The following is a 21,479-nucleotide window of genomic DNA, read 5'->3' on the forward strand; positions in this document are numbered from 1 at the left end:
GGTTAAAGGCTGGTTTGCTGAAGATCTCCCCAAAATGTGCTAACACGCATACATAAATATCATTGAAGGTCAAGAAGATGAATTTATATCTTGAGGGGAAGAAAAATACTTTAATCTCTCTTGCAATTACTAGGTTAAATGTACTTATGTCAAAGGGAAAGTAGTATTTAAAAGACACATCTACCTTAGTAAATAAAATATAAATATTTTTCTTTGGTTATGTGTTTGTATGTTTTAAATAAGTGCCTCAAGGAAAAAGTGAAACTCATTTGGATTAACGTGAAACAACAAGAACAATGAAAAAGCAAATTTCTAGAATAAAAGGGAAAGGCTATCAATATTAAGACATACCTTTATTTAAAATATTTAGGATAAGCCAAGGCATCAAGCTTTGACACAGGTAATATTTGACCATTTTACCTATTTGCATTCACATTGCTAAATACTTCCATACCTAAATTAACACAAGAACGAACACCCACACTGCAACCTCTACATGTAAAACTATAAGCGCTGCAGTCTCTTCATAGAAAGCTCTGTGCCTGAATTCCTTTCTAAAGAACTGTTTGGATTATTTCTTGATCACAGAATCATAAAATCTTTCAGGTTGGAAAAGACCATCTAAGAAGATCTAAAAGATCACCTAGTCCAACTTTTAGCCTATTCCAATGCCGCACAACCCTTTCAGTAAAGAAATTTCTCCTAATATCCAACCTACACCTCCCCTGGTGCAACTTGAAGCCATTTCACCTTGTCTTATCGCTTGGTGCTTTGGAGAACAGCCCTATCCCTACCTTGTTATAACTTCCTTTCGGGTAATTGTAAAGTACAGTAAGGTCTCCCCAGAGCCTTCTCTTCTCCAAGCTAAACAACCCCAGCTCCTTCTGCCACTTCTCATAAAACTTGTTTTCTAGAACCTTCACCAACTTCATATGCCCTTCTCTGGGCACAGTCCAACACCTCAATGTCCTTCTCGTAGTGCGGGGCCCAAAACTTAAAGTATTCAAGGTGCAGCCTCACCAGAGCCAAGTACAGAGGGACAATCACTTCCCTAGCCCCGCTGGCCATGCTATTTCTGATACAAGCTGTTAGACTTCTTGGCCCCCTGAGCACACTGCTGGCTCATATTCATCTGGCTACCAACCGATACCAATGTAACACAGAAATACACATAGCCTCAGAGGAAGTCTCAGAATAGGGGAAGACCAATATAAAAGAAATTAAAGAATCCACAAAATGCAATTTTCCATTGCAGTAGTAACTGGCGGCCACAACTGCAGTTCAATGCTGTAACATGGAAAAGGTTCCAGTGACACACAAAATTTTTATCCTTGGTGAGACCTGCATGTTTCTTCTTCAACCTGAATTCTGTAACAGATCATTCCAGCAACCAAGGGACAGAAACGGTGTACACACACAAAGCAAGGTGTGTATGTGTGGGGGGGAATCTTACAGAAGCCAAAGATACTGTTTCCATTTACCACATAACTTTACACAAAGAGAACAGAGAAAACAAGTGTCAAGTTTCAACTGAAAGAGAAGTATGTATTTACATATATGATAATTGTAAATATACCTGGCCAAATCCATACAGCTATCAGTCAGACTGGTTGAAGAATTGAAATATTCTCTGCCAGCAGCCAGAACTAGTTCGATACTTCTCATGTAGCTGACTCTGTACTGTGGCTTCCCTTTTGATGAAACTGGTTGATCCACTGACCAAATACTGCAATGCATCATTTGCCCAGCCAGATGGATATTGTCTATACTGCTTGAGCATAAAAGACTTTCTGTGAATATCTAAAAGGAAGAATGGTAATTTAATAATCTGTAGCAACAACTTCAAGTAAGCATATTTTCATTGTATGGAACCAACCCCTTTGAATAAAAGCATCTTTGAAGCCCAAAGAATACATTCAGTCCAAGCAGAAAATAAATTGTGTGAATATTCTCCTTGGTAGAAGTTATGTTTTTTAAATAAAGCTAAAAATAACTATTATCTAGTTAGTTCTACTTCCTGCAAGATAAAAAAAAAAAAAAGCTCATTAACTGCCTATTTACAGTATGAGTTCAGAAAATATGAGATCAGAAATTTACACCTATGTTCTGAGGTGTTAATGGGATGCAAGTAGCTGAAAAGGCAGTTCAGTATTAGGACACTGAAAACATACAAGAACTATACTCCAGAAGAAACTCAAAGTATTTAGAACTGAGTATATAACTTGTCTTTAATTTTGAATCAAGACTATCTTCAAATAACATATATATTAATACGCTGCTATATCTGCCACAAAACATTTAATTTTATGTCAAAGTTTTGCCCACTGTAAGAGGCTCAATCTCAGTTCCTTATGATTTTTATTTTTTTTTAAAAAGTGCTCAATATAGTTCTAATGAATAGCAACATATGTACTTAGTCATTTCAGAAAATACTGCAGCTGCAACAATATGGCCTTTGCCAAAGGTTTTTAAATTCCTAACAAATTAAAGTATTTCTTCGCTATGATGAACATCACCAAGCCATCTCATGCTCTACATTTGAACACCAAAGGAACATAGTTCAGTGCTTTATAAATATTATACAATTTGGATCAGCTTCCATTTAATCCTCAAGGAACATCGAAAGATGCAAAGTAATTATTAAAATTTCAATCTTGGAAATTAAAATTGCCAGAGATAGAAATGGCTTACTTAATCTAGTGTTAGATTCCCCAACACTTTTTACAAGTTATTTCCCTAGCAATTCAACATGCAGATGAATGATCTAAATGCAAGTCATCGAGAGTTGATCCTCCTTCTTCCTTAACATTCACATACATACAACAATTTACCTCAAGATTTTTAGATATTAAATTCTTCTTCAAGAGGACAGGGCTCATTCTGCATACAAGTAAAATATAATAATCATCATGCTAACAGATGCCAATACAAACTTCAATGTGATAGCAAACCCTTACTGCCCAATCAATTTCTCCGTTTTGAAGTTATCAAAGTATAATAGCATATAACACTACATTTCAAAGCATTTTCAATATCCTAGATCATTTTTGAGAAAACTTTCGTTGTCCTTTTTTTAATCATATGGTCCAGAGGTTAAAAAAATTATTAAAAAATTACATTAAGATCATGGCAAAGGAAAAGCTAATATTTTCACTTTCAGTGTGCTGTATTACTCTATTTTTTAATGCACTTCAAAATTCTAAGTACACTAAGCCTTAGCCTATCACGAAACCATGAACGTCAAATACATCGCAGATCTTGGTACAACTTCAAAGTTCAAACTGCAGAGAAAGAGTCAAATTTTATGTATAGGTTAAACCCCGTTTGCTTTTTTCCTTCATTATTTCTTTCTAATTTGCTTCAAAAACTCTTCCCAAGGGCTAATCAGATTGGCAGCCATAAGCAATTAAATCTGAAAACTGTAATAAAAAAAACTTGTATTAAACTTAAAAGATGCCAAGATTTAAACAGATTTTAGTGGGTATGGAACTGTTTCTGTAATAAACCAGTACAGTGAAGCAAAAATGGAAATAAACGGTACATTCCATAGAAAATTCTACATCAGTCTAATAGCTCTCGTTCTTTGCAAATAACAATGACATAGTTTTGGGGTTTATGTACATGGCAGGTTTGTGGGTTTGTGTTTTGTTGTGGTTTTTTTTTCTTTCCCCTTAAAGAAATTAGATTTCCCTTCTCATGGTATTTTACTTCAATTGCATAGAGTAAAAAGCCCCAAATTATACATGGGTCTTGGGTGATATTAACAAACTAGAACTTTGTGTTTAAGAAATGATTACTTGAAAATAACTTTTAGCTAAAGACTGCTTACTTTCCATTAAAGTATTTGTAAACGCATCTGTAAATAACATTACGAAGGTTCAAAAAGTTGACACAATTTAGAAAACAGAAACAATTCTAGTAAAAGATATTTAACAGGATATTTATTAGAGGGGCTTTTGATTAAATGTATTAACACAGGAAGTTTGCACAGACTAAAAATACCATAAAAAAAACAGTAGACGAACAAGTAATAACACATGAAAATGTATTTACATTTGTAAGCAACAATATGAAATGAGAATTTGTAGCTTACTTGGGACATAAATCAATGAGAAAATATAAAACTCACCTCATAGCAAGTATCTGATTGTAAGCATGTGTATACTTTCTGCTGCATTTCTAACATATCCTGGAGCAATTCCTTCCATTGTGTCTCACTGACTGATGGTTGCCTACAAACATTTTCAAAATTAAATATTCTGCTTCTCAATAAACGTAAAGAAAAGCAGTAGATAATACTACAATTTCATCACAAAATATATGCTTTCTCAAAAGCTATTTCAATCCTTAATTGGACTGAATTGATTTATGAAGACTGAAGACTTTTAATATTAATTTAAACAATGTATGTGGGTTAAAATTGTTTGACAATAATCTAGTAACCAAACTGTTTTTGCTGTTCTGTGGAGTAAGATAGGGATCTTTAGAAATCTTTATCAAAATCCCCCAGTTAGTTTTGGTAACTTCCAACAAACATCAGAAAGCTCGAAGTGCTATCTTCCCGCTGACTCAACCGCAACAGGGTAAAAAGAAGTTTGAAACATCAGCTGAGGATCACTGAAGTGCTGTTTACTGTAGGCCAACTCAAAGGACTAACCGACTTTGTGCAATTGTAGGACAACAGCACTGCAGTTGTTTTTCCTAAAATTAGAATAGTATTGAGCTTCTTGACCCTCTGGAATCATGGGTCTTTGTTAAACACAATATTTCCTACAAAATTTCCTGTGTACCATCAAAACTTTTACTAATAAAAACACTGTGAAGGTTTTTGGACATTACCTTAAGATTGAAAAATCAGTGCTTTCAGCTACACAAACTATTTCAGCTAGTAGTGATTTTCTCAAGTGATATTAGCTTTCACTTTTACAAAGCAAAGTGTCTCTACAAGGAAGTAGAAATATCAACATTTTTCCTACAGAGGCAATGACTTGATCTTTCTAAAAAAAGATTTCTAAAAGTCTTAAAAAGCTTTCAGCATGCCCAAGCTAAGTACTACCCTATCACCACCAATGAAACATTGTGCATGTTCAAGCAGGAAAAAAAACAGTGATGGCTGTTTTAACCAGGATTCATTCTTTTTGTCTGTTTATGCCAAGAGCTGTGTAATAATTTATGCACACTTAGAAGACCAGTTAAATAGGGTAGTTCTTATACAGAAAAATGTAAAAATTATACTGAAAATAAGAGGTATAATCAATACATAAAAGCAATAAATTACCCTGTTACAACAGCTCCTGAGAAAGCAAAACAAAAAAAAATTACAAATCCTACACTTTCCATACAATTAAATAGGTCTTTAAGAACATCATTTACAACACGTTAACTTTACTGTCCATCATTTTGCTGTGTTTTGCAGCAGCCAGCAAACCTTTTAGGCTTGTTTACTTGAACACAAACACACTGAAACAAGTCTGAAGCAAGACAGACATTTTCATATGTGGAGAATGCAGCAAAAACACTAATCATGTTAATCACCAGTTTAACAAATGTGTTTTATGTACTCTGTGTTCAATTTAAACAGCACAGTTCCCTATCATAAAAAAAAACAGTTAGGTACACTCCCTGAAATTAAGCACTGTTCCCCTTACTGTCACAACCCCCTTTATCTCCAGTTCCCCTCTGAATACTAACTTGCGACCTGTGTGCCTTGTCAGCCTAATCATCAGTTTCCGTGCCTCCTCGGCATTGTCTTTTGTGTCTTTCACAAAGGAAACAGGTTTCTGAAGTCCATGCTTCTCCAACAGCTCTGACACACTGCAAATAAATGGTAAATATTTTTCATTTCTGTACAGCTGCACAACTACCTCTGCTGCTGCAGTCTTATAGCTGTTATCAAACAATGCATTGCAAATGCAAACAAACAGCGTAAAGTCTGATCAGCCACAGTAACACTATTTACTTAAAAAAAACTGCAGGGCTAATGCACAACACAATGTGATGAAATATCTTCACAGCTTTCATTTTTTCACCAAAGTATTACAGTACGTTACAATAAAAAAAAAAAAATCCCCAGATATTTTAGAAATAACCTTCCTACCCCTCCAGAAAAACTTATTCCAAGCAAACTGTTTGTGTATTTTTATAATATTCAAACATCAAAAACCACTCAAAAGTTTAAAGTTCTGTATATAAACATCTTACAGATGACCATGTTGACATCTCTAAAAACAAAATAAATATTCTTGCTGCCTTCTTTTTTTTTTTTTTTTGCCGTAATAAGGTTTTTGGCTATACCCAGTGACATATTTCAGAATACATTACGTTGGCAAAATCAAATACCTCAGAATTTGTTCCAGTTCATCTACCGCATCATGAAGAGTGTTAGTTATATCTGTTTCAGGCCTGCAAAGATATACAAGAAAAAAAAAAAAAGATTTTAATATCTTCATGTCTATGTAAAAAGAATATACCAAGATAAGCAGTACAAAGTTTGAAACATTCCTTGATGAGAATCAAATACACATCTTTGCTTGAAAAGATTAAAACTGCCGGCTTCTTACTAGAAGGATAACTAAAATTGAAAGAGTCCCTCAGTCTCCAGAAATAACATCCTTAGACTTTTCACCGGATCTCCACTTCCTACATGTCAAAGAAACTGGGAGAATACCCTGTATCTCCTCATACCTTCATTTCCTCGACAATTACCTGTCTTTCATACAGGTCTTCCATATGACAACCTTTCTCACATGCTGATAAGTAGCAATATGACTGTAAGTGCAAGACATCACTAATTGTAACAAGACCAGCAAGACTAGTAAGATAACATTATCATTTGGTCTCAATTCACCAAAATATAAAAGCCTAAAGAACTAATACAGAAGGAGCTTTGGTCTGCACTGCTTTAAATCATGTATTGTTACATTATTTACTAGTAGACATACAGAGCACACACACATAGGTATATACATACGGCCAATACAATCCAGATAGGAACAGAATATTCCAGTAAAATTACATACCCTCTAAGGATGTAGCAATTATTATTAAAGTATTACTTCACAACAACATTTAATATCTAAAATATTTACAAATAACTAGCTGAAAATGCTTACCCATATCCTCTTTGTGGAAGGCATTCCAAAATATCGTAACAGAGAGCAAGCTGGTCATCTCGTTCACAACTATAAATACATTCCAATGCTGTAATCATAAGCTGGTCTTGCTCAGGTATAATTTTTTGCTGACACTAACAGGAAAAGAAAGCATTCCACTGTATGTAATTTTTTGTTTCTAATTAAGCAGTTAAGTTTCTTCTGAATATAGAAAATACCTACTCTAAGTAAATAAATCGTCTCCTGGTTGTAATCAGTAAGTCCTAGACAACAACTTAGTGAAGTTCCTTTTGAAGTTACAAGATCTAAAACATAACCCAGCTAGTCTCCCACAGTGCAGATATCTGAAATAACGCTGGTCCTTCATTATTTCATTATACGCTGCTTGAATCTAAGAGGTAGAGAGGGTACAGGTCAGAAGAAGGGAACTGCTGCAAACATTTGTCAGATCTGTTTAACATGTACAACAGCAGCAACATATAAAAGATGTGTTTTTCCTTCACTGGTTGATTTCTGCCCAGACACTTAGAATGTTCAAAAGTATGCAAAAATATATGGTATATGCACTAAAATAATTTTTTAAATTGTACAAGCAGCTTGAAATGATGACAACGTAACTTCCACCCTTGCTCACTCAACTGTTCTCTGTGGCTCCCACTGTATTCTTTCCATTTGCTGGGGAAAGAGAAAAAGGGTTGCAGGGGGAAATCATCTGAAATCTACTGCTAGTAAAATTCATTAGGAAAAAAATCTTAGTGAAAACATAAAACTCTCTCATACCCAATTTTTAAGAAACGCTTATGCCAAAAAATTATTTTAAACATCACCAGGAAATTACTTCAAGAGCCTTTACAATAACTTTTAGCTCTAGTAGGTCAAAAGAGTAATTACATTAGCTTGACAGTTTCATCAAGGACACTTTTGATTAATGCTTTCTAAAACGCAACAAATGTTGAGTCCAAAAAGAAGAGAAAGAGCATAGAGATGATCTATCTCCTCTAGAAAATGTACTAATCCTAGTTTTGAGTTCACCTCTTCAGTACAAGAATTTCCCAAGAAACCAGTAAAGTCATCAGGATTCTATACTTACAGCAGGTTTTGAACTCTGAAAAATCTTCAGAGGCAGAGTCAGGTCTTCCTTTGCTAATGTTACTAAATATTCTTTAAAGAGTGAATTTGCCAGACCAGGGGACTGATTTTCACAGCGGTGGAGAAAAGGGATCATCCACTGATAAACATTCTTCACATATTTTTCATCAGAGGACTGTAAAGCACAATGAGTTACATGGATTGGAAAAAAGAACAAAGTCAGTTTTGTTTCCCAAAACAAATGAACAAAAAAAAAACACAGAACATTTTGGTCAACAAAACTGAAACAGTATCTCCACCTATCACAAAATACAGCTGAAGCCACTGCTGCACAGGGTACTGCGTCATGAAGTACTGAAACAATTCATCATCTTACTGATAACAATGGTGTGAGAAGACCAAGCTGTACATGAGTAAAGCCCATTAGCTGACAAATGCCAAGCTCTCCTCCTTTTCCTACAGTTTCAGGACGAATGGAAGACTGGCTTGCATCCCCATCAAACTAGTATTACTGTCAGTATTTAAGAATAGCTACATGAGCTCCTCTAGAGCTTACACATTCTTTAACTATTTCAGACCCCTGTTCTATTTGTAGGTATTTTCCAGCCTTTCCAAAAAGATGCGACTTCACCTATTCTGAAATGCCATGCACAGGCTGAATACACAGATGAAAACCACACGTGCTGCAGAGGCAAATATTAAGAATTTTTTGCCAACATTTACAGATATCAAAAAACATCCAAAGAAAACATTTAATGCCTATCTCCAGCATCACTGACAGCTACATTGAAGATCCTATAGAAAGGGACAATGAAAAAGCAATTCACAGCTTTAACAAGCTTTAACTTTTAATAGATTTATTAATGTTTGATCCTGTGCCTAGGATAGAGGAACAAGTTTTTAAGAAAACTAAACCATTGACACTTTTTTTTTAAAGAAAATGAACAAAAAAACCACTAAGTGTTAGATTCGTGTTGAATTAAAGGTGGAGGTTCATTAGAAAAATGTCAGCCCTTAGCACTCTCTTTAAACACATGGGATTCTAGTGTAACTTGAACTACTGGAAATCAAGGTATACTGAGTGATCTGTACAAAATACTTACGTTTTTCATCAACAGTCTCAGCTTTTCAATGTCCTTCATCTCTACTAGTTCCTTTAAAGTTAAAGTTCGATCACCATCAGTCTCATAAACTACTGTCTCAAGAGTGATCAGATTGTCACAAAGCACCTGCAGACCAGGGATATTCCTCTCCATGCCAAGACGAACAAGGGACAGAGCACAGTCCACCTGAAAAATAATTAAAAAAAACCCTGTTGTGCAATTGTTTGCCAAAAAACAGCTTCAAAAGTCCAGTCTGTGTCCTGTTTGTGTAACTATCTCCTTTCCTTGTTCCCCTTGCTCAATAGGGGATTCTATATTCCTAGAAGTTTTTGTTGCCTATTTCTATATGGATTGCTGTTCTCAGCTTTATAAAGACCAAATAAAATGCTTACCCTTGGTGGATGATGCTATTATAAGCCTTTTGGCCCAGGTGTGCCCTACAGATGCACATAAACTAGAAAAATACCTTTTTTGATTCCTTCTGTAGGTCATACAGAAATAGGGCACCTCATCTCTCTCCATGCATTATAAAGGATTGCTTGAAACTAAATTTATCAGTTAACTGACTGAAGTTATGCGTATATCTGTGTGTAATGTGACTTTTCTAGCTGTCCACGAATTACTGACTTTAATTAGTGCATTTCATTCCACAGAATATAATCAGTCAGTGACTTAAGATACCTTTATGTGAAAGATTCTGCTTTGATTTCTAAGAACGCAATATTGACTGTACATATCCAGCGAGGCAGACATAAGTCTGGAACAGTAGAGCACAATCTCATTTATGTTATTAATTTAATTGATCCTTGGAAGTTGCTTTTATTTCCATAGCTACTGATAGGCTGTTAATCACAGGGAATTAAGATTAAAGATGCCTGAAAAACTGCAAATTTGAAAAATGAAAGAACTAGACCAGAACTAACCTATATTGATACTTCCATCCAACCTTCTTTTCATGCAGCTAGATGGGCTTGAGAAGCAATAAAATAACAGAGCACGAGCTCTATTTGCACTGCTTATCTTTACCACACAGAACTTCACACATTTTTAAAAATGAAGAAAATAATAATGCAGAAATAAGCTGCCTGATAGTTCCACAACCATACAATACACCTGCCAAGAAGCAATTGTGACAGTACTACATAGAATCGTAGAATGGTTTGGGTTGGAAGGGACCTTAAACATCCCCTAGTTCCAATCACCCTAGCATAGGCAGGGACACTTCCCACTAGACCAGGTTGCTCAAAGCCCCATCCAACCTGGCCTTGAACACCTCCAGGGATGGGGCATCCACAGCTTCTCTGGGCAACCTGTGCCAGTGCCTCACCACCCTCATAGTGAAGAATTTCTTCCTAACGTCTAACCTAAATCTACAGTTTTTTCAGTTTAAAATGATTATCCCTTGTCCTATTACTATACCCCCAATAGAGTCCCTCCCCAGGTTTCCTGTAGCCCCCTTTAGGTACTGGAAGGCTGCTGTAAGGTCTCCCTGGAGCCTTCTCTTCTCCAGGCTGAACCACCCCAATTCTCCTCAGCCTGTCTTCATAGGAGAGATGCTCCAGACCCTTGATCATCCTCGTGGCCCTCCTATGGACTCGTTCTAGTATGTCCACATCCTTCTTGTGCTGGGCGCCTCAAAGCCAAACACTCTAGGTAGAGTCTCACGAAAGCAGAGTAGAAGGGGAGAATCACGTCCCTCGACCTGCTGGCCATGCTGCTTTTGATGCAGCTCAGGATGCAGTTGTCTTTCTGGGCTGGAACCCTGCACTGCTGGCTCATGTTGAGCGTCTTGTCAACCAACACCCCCAGGTCCTTCTCAGGGCTGCTCTCAGTAATTAGCATTTGACAGTGACATTTCTGAATGCCACATATTGGTATACGACCTAATACTATGTGACACCATAAACCATGTTTCCTGATACACATTCACAACATTTCCTCCCTTTACTTAATTACAAACACAAGACGCAATGGTAAGCAGATTGCTTTGACTACAAGGGTTGTCTGCTATGGTAAGTCAAGTGAAAAGGAATCTACAGGCTTCCTGTTCATTCCTATGGATTAATTATTTACCTGACTGAACTTCAGAGCAATCACGAGTACCCTAAAGTACTTGGGAAAAAGCATCCCATTAATACCCATTAAGATAGGCTTCTACTGAAGAATACTGATCAGCCTGAAACAGCCATCATCATATCCTCGCTGCTATTCTCACCTGCATGGAATATTTTTCAATTTCCTGTGCTCTGCTCAAATACCAATCAGTCACAAGCTCTACTGAAAGTTCAGTAGTCCTGTACTTCAGTAACTCTGGTTGTGTTTCATAGAGAAATTCGCCTTCATCTTGTAAAGTTGGTTCAACAATCATCCTTAAAAAAAAAAAAAAGTATGTTTAAGTATAAGCATACATTTACTCATATTTTTTCACATTAGTCTTCTTCGTAAAACTTTAGGTCATTCTGAAGAACAGTACAAATCAACCCATCATTGTACCTGTAATTTGAGGGGACTCAAAATGCCAATCCCAGTATTTATTTTTATCAGCAAAGTAACTAACTGGACATACCAAACGTAAGACGGATCACAAAAGATAGATTCCTCTCTACTAAAGACACAGGTATGCCTAATTCGTGCTTTCCATCTGTTATTTCCACAAAAAGGCAGTTACATTAATACTGCTATGATAATGTTACAGTTTACAACTTCCAGTAAGATACTCTTCACAAAATCACAGTGAACTTAACAGTGTAACGTGAAAGACTGCTTGGTCTTCCAATCTCATTAAGAAACCTCAAAACAACTAGTGTGCACGAAAGTGAGAAATTAGTCTTACTATTTACTGCATTCTAACTTACCTGCATTCTGTTTTTTCGCACCAGTCTTCTTCACGATGTTTCTGTTCATTCCAAGGAACAATTTTCAATGCTCCCTGCTTGTAACTGGTATAACAGAAAATGGAATGCAAATTTATTAAAAAAAAAGAATGAAAAAAAGTGATGACATTCAATTAATGGAATACAAAGCACATGCAAGTATTTCAGTGAATTCATGATAAGCATGTCATTCGATTACAGTGCCCGTTCCCTAAATTTATCACTTCTTAATGCAGCTATACAAGTACTATTTCACCTGTAGGATATTATCTGTACAAATATATTCTACCTATACCATTTAAGGTACACTAAAAAATTCAGTATCATCTTCTGACTGATCATGTCTTTAAAAGAAGAAAGTCACTACAATAGAATCTTTACCACTTCATGGTTAGTATCCTGACTTCATACACTACCACGGAAGACTGAATGTGTGAAAACCTACAATCTTCACAGTTTAAAAAAAAAGTAATTTTCCAAATTTTAACACAAATCCTCGTATTGAACCAAAACAAGATATGCCCTGCTGTACTGATCTTCTCAATTAAGTTTAACATGGTTTTCTGACTACTAACACCCGCAGACAAACATTTTCTACATACTGAGGTTGAAGAAAAAAGTCCATTTGAGACAGAGATTAAGAACAACACAAGTTATTACTAGAACGATTAGTTATGGCTTGCTATTGTAGGCTAGTTGTTTAAGCAGCATGAAACCTGAGAAAACCATGCTGAGACATGCGGAACATAAACTAAGGAGAAAGGGAAGAACCTTATAGGCTCCGGCACTTGTAGAAATAAGAAACAAAATACATACAAAGCAAAGGCATTAAAGTCTCAGCACACTGGAGTAATGAGCTATTTTAAATCTCATTCATTTTCTCCTGACCCTGATAATAGAAAGAAATAGTAAAACTGCATGGACAATCCTTATTTACAAGTTAACTGATAGCCTTCTCCGCCACTGCAGAGCAGTGTAGTAATACAGTAGCTTAAAAAGAAAATTTTCCAATACACAAATCAATTTCACAACGTAAGAATCAAAACAAAAAAATATAAACCACTAACTCCATCTCAGTTAGCAAGTCACTAAATGCATATATAGATGTTTAACAAAGCATCTAACTGCCCTTCCCTGCATACACAAGCATTTTTCCAAGGTCGCCCATCCTTCCTTTCTCTACTTTATGCACAATAATATTCTGTGTTTTATCCGTTGTGATTCCAACCTTCCACGTGATACATGCAGTAGAAGTAGAGCAATAAATTGGCCTGCAGGCTGCTAAAGTGAAAAGAGAAGAGGTAAAAAGATGGAAAACAGCTAATTCTTCTGTCTTAGACTTAGTAACATCTCCATTTCAACTCTAGCTCAGCCATGTGAACTTGGACAAAGGCCTCCACAATTATGTTTTAAATCAGAAAAATGCATCGTATCAGAAAACATGCACATACTTCAGGTGTTTTTTAATGTCTTCAATAACAAATTTTGCTTTAATTAAATATTAATATTTAAAACAGGGTTCATAAACTAAATGAATAAGGCACACATGAGAACGTTATTATGGAAGGCACAGTTTGTAGAGAACAAGGTCACCTAAGCTGAAACATCAAAGAAAAGAAAAGCCAAAGTGTGATAACATTCCCTTCCAAAATATAAAAGCAAGACTGTATGAGCAGGTCTTTCTATTGTAACCAATAATGCTCTCCTTTCCTATGTCCCATTAAACAGATAAGGAAATTGTACAAAATTTCACTGTCCAAGACTACTACTTTTCATAAGCTCTCTAGTAACATTTTTCTGTCCACTTCCCAGTAGGTTTGGGAAGATGTTTCAGGCTGGGTTGTGTTTTCTGTCTTAACACAGCTTATTAAGGCGGGGGGAAAGACAGCAGAAAACACACAAGATTTGCATTTTAGAAGCCATTGAGAAGCTGTTTTGCAGCTTTCCCTGCAAAATTGTCACCTAAGGTCTAATACCAGCTATCCTTCAGCCATAGACAACTCTAACCCCAAGTATTACAACTACCCTTGCAAAACAACAAGAGGAGATTTCTGGACAGCAGCTCTGATTTCATGTTATAGACAACCTTTTCTCCCAAACTTTGCTACATGTACTAATACTGTAACTGTTGTTCTGCCTCCAAGAATTGTAGTGCAAAGGCTTCTCAAAATTCTGACTTTTTGAGGGCTAAGTATGCTGCTGCTATCCCTCAATATGAGATGTGAAGAAATAAAATAGCAACTTGCTGAGGAAGATCTCACTCTATTACTATTCCCAGACTTTTCCCTTTGACAATTCCTGTTTCCCTTCGCCTTACCTCCAAAATCCATCAAGTGAGGAAGCAATGTACAATTCGGCCTCCCTACTGAAAAGGATGTGATACAGAAAAAGTGGTAAAGTGCAGAGACAAACTATTTGAATGACCACGGGTAAGAAATGCGTGATCATTCCTTTTATGAAAGCCTGAGCAGATTGAGAAGTGCTGGAGGAAAGAAAACAACCAATGTGCTAATTTAATTTTTTTTTAACGAAGTTGCTTACTTTTTCCATGTCACTTAAATAGAAGATGGCATTTCACTGTTTTTACTTCCTACAACATCGCAAGTATCGACAAGACTAGCAGGGCCTCATTCAAAATGAAAAAGAGTAGATACTACTCTATACCATGTACATGTAAGCTCTTAACTACCTACTGCCCAGTAGAGGATAAAAAAATGAGTACTTGGTTTCACAAATATAAAGTCTTAGAATAAAGTATCATAAAGTCTGTTATATGTCTAGAAAATACCTAGTTCAGGAATATTTGAGCCATATATTAAAGTTTCTTCAGAAACTTCTGGTAAATGTGGCAATGTGCTTGCCCATACCACTTTTTTTTTTCCCTCCCCTTTCACATTGCCTATTGGCCATTTGCCTTCTAGCCCAATCTAGCAAGACCAATCTCATGTTTCGCCAAAGGGTTTTTGCAGGACTGAAACCTACAGTTGCCCATACACATCAATTCAAGAAGTTCTATAAGCTTACTTCAAAAGTTTTTCATAAAAGCTTATTCGGAGACTTCACCACAAAATACTGAAGAGTAGACTTTTTGATTTATATGAAAAAATCATCATGCAGTGCAATCTTGAGTGGAAACTTTTATTCCATCTTTTTCCCCTTCTCACAGCAGAAAAAGTTAAATACTTTGAGTCAGGTGTATGTAAAAGCGACCAAAAATTCTTTCAAAACTATTTTCTGTTCTGGCTTGATTTGCCATTTTAAAAGTATTCAGGTTCATCATAGGAATACATTGAGAAAGTAATTTCAGATTTTTAGCATTCTCACCAAGAAGCAAACAGCAATCAGCACCTATGTTCTCTAAATGCTTAAAGAAAACAACATTAAAAAAAATACGTAACTGTAAATTATCTTATCCTAGTAGAATTAAGCAATTATAAAAAAAACAGTTTTAACAGACATGTTTCTTTCCAAGCTAAATTCACAAAGCGCACACACACGGGGCTAACTGCTTATTTCAGTCACCTCCTCAACAATTCTGAAAAATTCTCAACACCCTCCTGCCCCCTATTTGACTGCATTCTCCCTTCCTTGCTTTCTCTCCTCATTCTGAAGAGTTTAGAAAATCTCATTGTAACACAAGGACTGAAATAAAGCAGTCTTGCCACTAGCAAAGGATAGATCAAGGTACCTAAGCATTTCACAAACTCAAAAAAAATACAGTTCTTTAATTGTGTTTTTTTGTGTTTTTTTTTTAATCTCAACACTTATCACAAGGCTTTTTCTTTTTCTTAACTGATTGTTATGTTTTAGCATAGATTCCCCTCTTCCCCCCCCCAGAAAAAAAAAAACCTGTATCAGTAACTACAACAACACATGCAGATATGAGTAACTCTGGAATAGTAACTGCTATCAGTTGAGAAACAGTAAGTTTAGAAAGATTTCAGGCATTAAAACACCACAGCATTCTGCAAACCCAAAAGCACTGAATGCAAATGAGACTGAGAAGAGGAAGAGATAGGAACGTAAGTAAGTATATGCTAAGAGGCAGGGTTTCCATTTTTCTACCGTTATTTTGTTTACAATACAGATGCAGCAAACCTAGCACCACTGGAACACATCAGAACTACCGCACAGAATACATAAGCCTGCCTGGTCTGGAAGGAAATTCAGCATGCACAAGTAGCTTGCTGTATGGGGAACACACAGTCTATGCTACTGCATCCAGCATTCATCAGGCTCTCCGCCTATGCTACGCAATTTTACAGCTTTGATCTAGAAACTGAAATTCCACAGAGGTCAAAGACTGTACTTAAAAACAGAGTGGGCACCTGAAATTCCAGATGCTGGAACAGATCTCTATAGTCACTAAGGCAGGTGTCCTTTTCCAATTAAAAGAAATTTATCAGGTGCAACATACCCAACTCCACACAAAGATTACCTAGGAGTTTCTTTTTGTAGAGCCTTTTTTCTTCTTCTCTCAGCAACTGTTTCTCCCATCCTCGCCTCCCCCGTCTATTTTTGGTTGTGTTTCTTTTTAACATTAGAGTAAATATGATTAGTGCTCAGGAAATTGACAAACGAGGGAGGTATTCAACTCTATTTCTGCAAAAAGAGCTGATTTTTCCTTTATTGCTCTTTCCACTCTATTGTTTGCATTGGGTTGCCAACTCTTCGCATTCTTTGCTTTGATAAAAGAGGCCCATGCTATTGTAGCTTCTGTGCCTTACCAACTGCATTCATTCAAACCTGCAGATTATTTTTCTCTCCAAGGACAATTCTTTCTATTGCCAATGGCAACTTTGTGTTTGTTTGGTTAGTTGTTTTTTTTTTCCCTTCTTCTTTCTTTCAAGCATTTCATTCAGGGGAACTGTCTGAGATTCTTTCAGCCAAGGATTTCATTTATTTTAGTTTTCCTTTGTAAAACTGGGCAAATTGATCCAGACTGGAAAACAAACATCAGTTCACCCCAACACACTTATGAAACAGTATATTTTTGCTGAAAGACATGTACATTTTTAAAAGAGTGGATTTTTTTCTTCAAAATATTTGGGGAGCAGATGAATCTTTGCCTTTTTTAAATTTATCTCTCATTGCCTGAAAAAAAAGAGAAAATACTAATTTTGTATTTGAAAGCTTACATGTTACATACTGAATAGAACATAATGCATTTAACAAGTACTGACTGATACGTTAAGAGAAAAGCTATATAGGAAAGATGCTGAACAGCAAAATAAGGTAGTATTTCCGTCAAATGGTTTTGTTATCCACTCAAAAATTGTTTGAAGAATGTACTTGATTCTGATTTTATTAAATTTTATTTTTAAATAATCTCCAATATGTTTTGTGATAAGCAATATAAAACACTGAACCTTCAAATATTCTTTTACCCCTGGTGACACTTGTACGCTTACCAGAATTAACAGCTTTCGTATTTTACTGTATGTACACTGTAAAGCAGTTTAGACTTCATATTAAAATTATTTCTATAATCCCACTATTTACAGATATGAAGGCATCAAAAGTAGGCTAAATAATACAGGATCTGCAAGGGAAATTTTATAAAGTACTCTTTTTCAGTTTAACTCAGAAACTCATTTGGCCAAAGCCTGTCTTCTCAGAAAGCAATCATGGAATCACAGAATATCCCATGTTGGAAGGGACCCACAAGGATCATCGAGTCCAACTCCTGGCTCCACACAGGACCACACAAAAATCAGACCATGTTTCCGAGAATGTTGTCCAAACACTTCTTGAACTTCATCAGGCTCAGTGCCGTGATCACTGCCCTGGGGAGCCTGTCCCAGTGCCCAACCACTCTCTGTGAAGATCCTTCTAACAACCATCCTGACCCTCCCCTGTCCCAGCTCCATGCCGTTCCCTCGGGTCCTGTCGCTGTCCCCAGAGAGCAGAGCTCAGCGCCTGCCTCTCTGCTCCCCTTGTGAGGGAGCTGCAGGCTGCCATGAGGCCTTCCCTCAGCCTGCTGTCCTCTGGGCTGAACAAACCAAGGGACCTCTGCTTCTCCTCTTACATCTTCCTCTCCAGACCCTTTGCCACCTTCACAGCTCTCCTTTGGACACTCCAATAGTTTTATGTCTTTCTTATATTGTGATGGCCTAAACTGCACACAGTACTGGAAGTGAGACTGCACCAGCACAGAGAGGAGCAGGACAATCCCTTCCCTCAACCAGCTGGCAGTGCTGTGCCTGATGAACCCCAGGGCACGGTTGGCACCTTTTAGCAGCCATGGCTCACTGTTGACTCTGATTCATCTTGCCATTGACCAAAGCCCTCAGATCTTTTTGTAGGGCTGCTCTCCAGTCTCTCATTCCCTAGTCTGTCCATAAATCCAGGTGCAGAATCTAGTATTTGCTCGTTAAATTTCATACATTCCCTGTTTTCAATGGGAAAATCAATTCCAGTTTCTGTTGCTCTGCAATTCTTATGGCTCTGAAAATTTTATGATATTATAATTATTCTAGAACTGCAGATGAAATACAGTAAGAAATGCATCCCAGATACATTGTCTGAAACAGCTATGATATGTATGCATTTGTGTTTTTCATACTGCATGAAGACATGGGGTAGTTTAGTAATGAATTAGCAGATGCAACTACAGAATCGATCACGGGTATTTTTAGGTTTCCCATTACTCAACATATTACGTGACACAAAAGCAGTAGGCAGAGAGAGAGGCATTTCATTTTCAGAGTATCCATATGATGTGAAAAATTAAGCAGCAGTGAAGCACAGCTAGTGCCTAAAACAAAGTGCCAAAAGCATCAAACATTTTGGGAAAACTGATCCACATTAAATAGTGGAAAAGGTATCCCAGCAGCTTTTGGCTGCCACGGTTAGCTACACTTCAGAATTCCTACCGTGCACGTTTCAGTGACAGGTCTTTTGAAGCAATTCTGCCACCAGAGAAAAACGTGCCATCTGATTTTGCATAAACAAATCAATTTATTTTTTAATGATTTGGTTATCCTCTTATACAATCTGGAAAGAGAAGAAACTTTTTCCCCCTAAAGCAACCTGGACTGAATAATCTAAAAATCAGAAATGTCAATCAACACTATTCAACCACACTTTAGAAGCTTGCTGTGTTTGGTTTTTTGGTGGTGGTGGTGGCAGTGGTGGTGTTTTTCCTTGATATATACAACTGAAATTGTGAGGCAACAGCTTTCACAAAATCAAAATGGGCTACTTTACAGACACAGCTGAAGTCCCAGTCTGCCACCTCATAGTGAAAATACTTCTTTAGAACTGTAAATTTATAAAGCGCATAATAAATGTTTGTGGAAGAAATTTGATCCTAAACTTTGTAAAAAAACGGCTACAAACAAGACAATAACAGCAATATAATTTCAGAGAATAACACAGAAGCCAAGTTGAGGTACAGTTCAGGAGTATGAATGCAAAACAGCATGCATCATGGCAGATGAAAGTAGGACAAGTTAGGCACAAACACACCAGAACGAAAAAGAAAATCGTCTAGAAACAAGAAAGTCTAGAAACAAACAGCCACAGTTCAGCCCACATCCTGTAGAGTAAAGCATTAGAAAATTGCTGCTGGGCAACCCTGAGACCCTCTCCCAGCTGAACGTACCCAGCCTTTAAGATCCCCAAACATCTTGATGTCCCTCTTCTGAACTTGCTCCAGTTCACTGATATCTTTCCTGTACTGGGTGCCCAGTATCCTAGATGCAGCTGAACGAGTGCTGTAGTCTGACTGCTCCATCTCCTGGCTGTGCTTCTGTTCATGCAGACCAGGACACTTCTGGCCTTCTCTGCTGCCACGACGTGCTGCTGGCTCATAAACTGCTTGTGTCCACCAGAACCTCAAGGTCCTTTTCAGCAGAGCTGCTGCCCAGCCAGTCAGTCTCCAGCCTTCATTGTTGCAATGGTTTCTTCACTTGGAAAAGCAGGGCTTTCCTTTTGCCTTTGTTGAATTCCCCAGAGCTCTTGCTGGTCCATTCCTCCAGTTTGCCTAGGTCCCTCTGAATGGCAGCTCTGCCTAAGCATAGCAGTTCTTATAAAACTTCCCATCTCCCTTGTCAACAGCTCATGTTGTCCACAGCCCCTTCATAGCCTCAAGTTCTTTCTCATCTTTAAAAAAAATCTGAAAGACTAATACCTACAATAATTCACCAGCTTACTTTCTGTAGCATCCTTTTAGCCAAAGCGAGCTGTACTTGAAGATCCACAGATCCCCACATAGGCCAGTTTTCAGAAGAGCTTCTCTTCCTCCAAACCACTGCTTTAATTTTTACACAGACCCCAAGAACTTTCTGCACTCCTACCAGAAGTCAGTCCAAAGAGGAGACTGAATGCTGTCATGTAAATTTAATCTTCCCCTCAAAACCTGATTTTTCTAATTCTCAGTAGAAGGTGAGATTTGTGTTTTTTTTTTGTTGTTGTGTTGTGTTTTTTTTTTAAGTATATCCTTGAAATTAATATTAACTACATTGACCCTCTACTTCTGAACCACTTTGTGTTTTCTTTTCCCCTCTTTCCCTCAGTATAAAGGAGTGCATATAAATAAGAAGGGCAGAAGTTTTATCTCATGGTAGTGCTATACAGATGAATACAAACAAAAAGAAGAAAACTGACCATGGGATGAATTTTTTAAAGATGAACACTTCTGAACTACTTTAAAAACAAAAGCAGTTCATCAGAAGAGAAGAAAAACTAATATGAGATAACTAGTAGTATATGTTCAACAGTTCTGTAGATGTTCAGTCATCAAACTGATTACGTACTAAGAAAAGAAGACATGAAGATAGAATCACTTTGTTGAAACTGCAGAGCCACAGGCAATAACTAAAGACCTCATTCAGGAGAGGATACCATTCTGCAAAGGCAAAGTTAACTGCTTACAAACCTCCCAGTTTAATTATATAGTATTTTACTGTTCACAGATGAGAGTCTACTGCATGGAATTTTTCAGCGTTTAAAAGCTTCACTTCAAGTTTTTAAAAGATATTTCCATTCCTATCCCAGAGCATCAGCCAAATGGAGCTCATTCACAACTCTCCATTAAAAATTCACTGTAAGCCATGACTGAAAAACAATATTTGTAGAAGCTCAGAGTAAAAAAGTGACTTCTATATGTTTCTCCTATCTTAAAGTGAAGGTTTTTACTACTGGTGAAATGTGCAATATACAAGAGTTATGGCTACTGAGGGAACCATACATTTGAATTTCCCAACTTCTGTGAGTTTAAAGTGTGAACTGTAATGTTACAGTATAACAGTTAAATGTAATAAGGATAAGAAAATTAAAAGAAAAGGAAAAAACTCAGG

At 36.9% G+C, this 21,479-nt stretch overlaps 1 protein-coding gene across 4 annotated transcripts in view; it reads right to left on the reverse strand.

Moving 5' to 3' along the window:
* Nucleotides 1-21,479, reverse strand: part of NBAS (NBAS subunit of NRZ tethering complex) — a 188,347-nt gene that overhangs the window by 125,899 nt on the left and 40,969 nt on the right. For all 4 annotated transcript variants that reach the window (XM_066994950.1, XM_048071263.2, XM_013172651.3 and 1 more), the window contains exons 22-30: nucleotides 12,160-12,243; nucleotides 11,520-11,673; nucleotides 9,305-9,490; nucleotides 8,203-8,376; nucleotides 7,113-7,246; nucleotides 6,340-6,402; nucleotides 5,692-5,814; nucleotides 4,130-4,232; nucleotides 1,577-1,800 (exon numbers count right to left, since the gene is read on the reverse strand). In XM_066994950.1, the coding sequence (XP_066851051.1) occupies nucleotides 1,577-1,800; nucleotides 4,130-4,232; nucleotides 5,692-5,814; nucleotides 6,340-6,402; nucleotides 7,113-7,246; nucleotides 8,203-8,376; nucleotides 9,305-9,490; nucleotides 11,520-11,673; nucleotides 12,160-12,243 (1,245 nt within the window). The remainder of the gene's footprint in view (nucleotides 1-1,576; nucleotides 1,801-4,129; nucleotides 4,233-5,691; nucleotides 5,815-6,339; nucleotides 6,403-7,112; nucleotides 7,247-8,202; nucleotides 8,377-9,304; nucleotides 9,491-11,519; nucleotides 11,674-12,159; nucleotides 12,244-21,479) is intronic.

The sequence above is a fragment of the Anser cygnoides genome, chromosome 3, assembly GCF_040182565.1.
Source record: "Anser cygnoides isolate HZ-2024a breed goose chromosome 3, Taihu_goose_T2T_genome, whole genome shotgun sequence".
Lineage (NCBI taxonomy): Eukaryota > Metazoa > Chordata > Aves > Anseriformes > Anatidae > Anser > Anser cygnoides.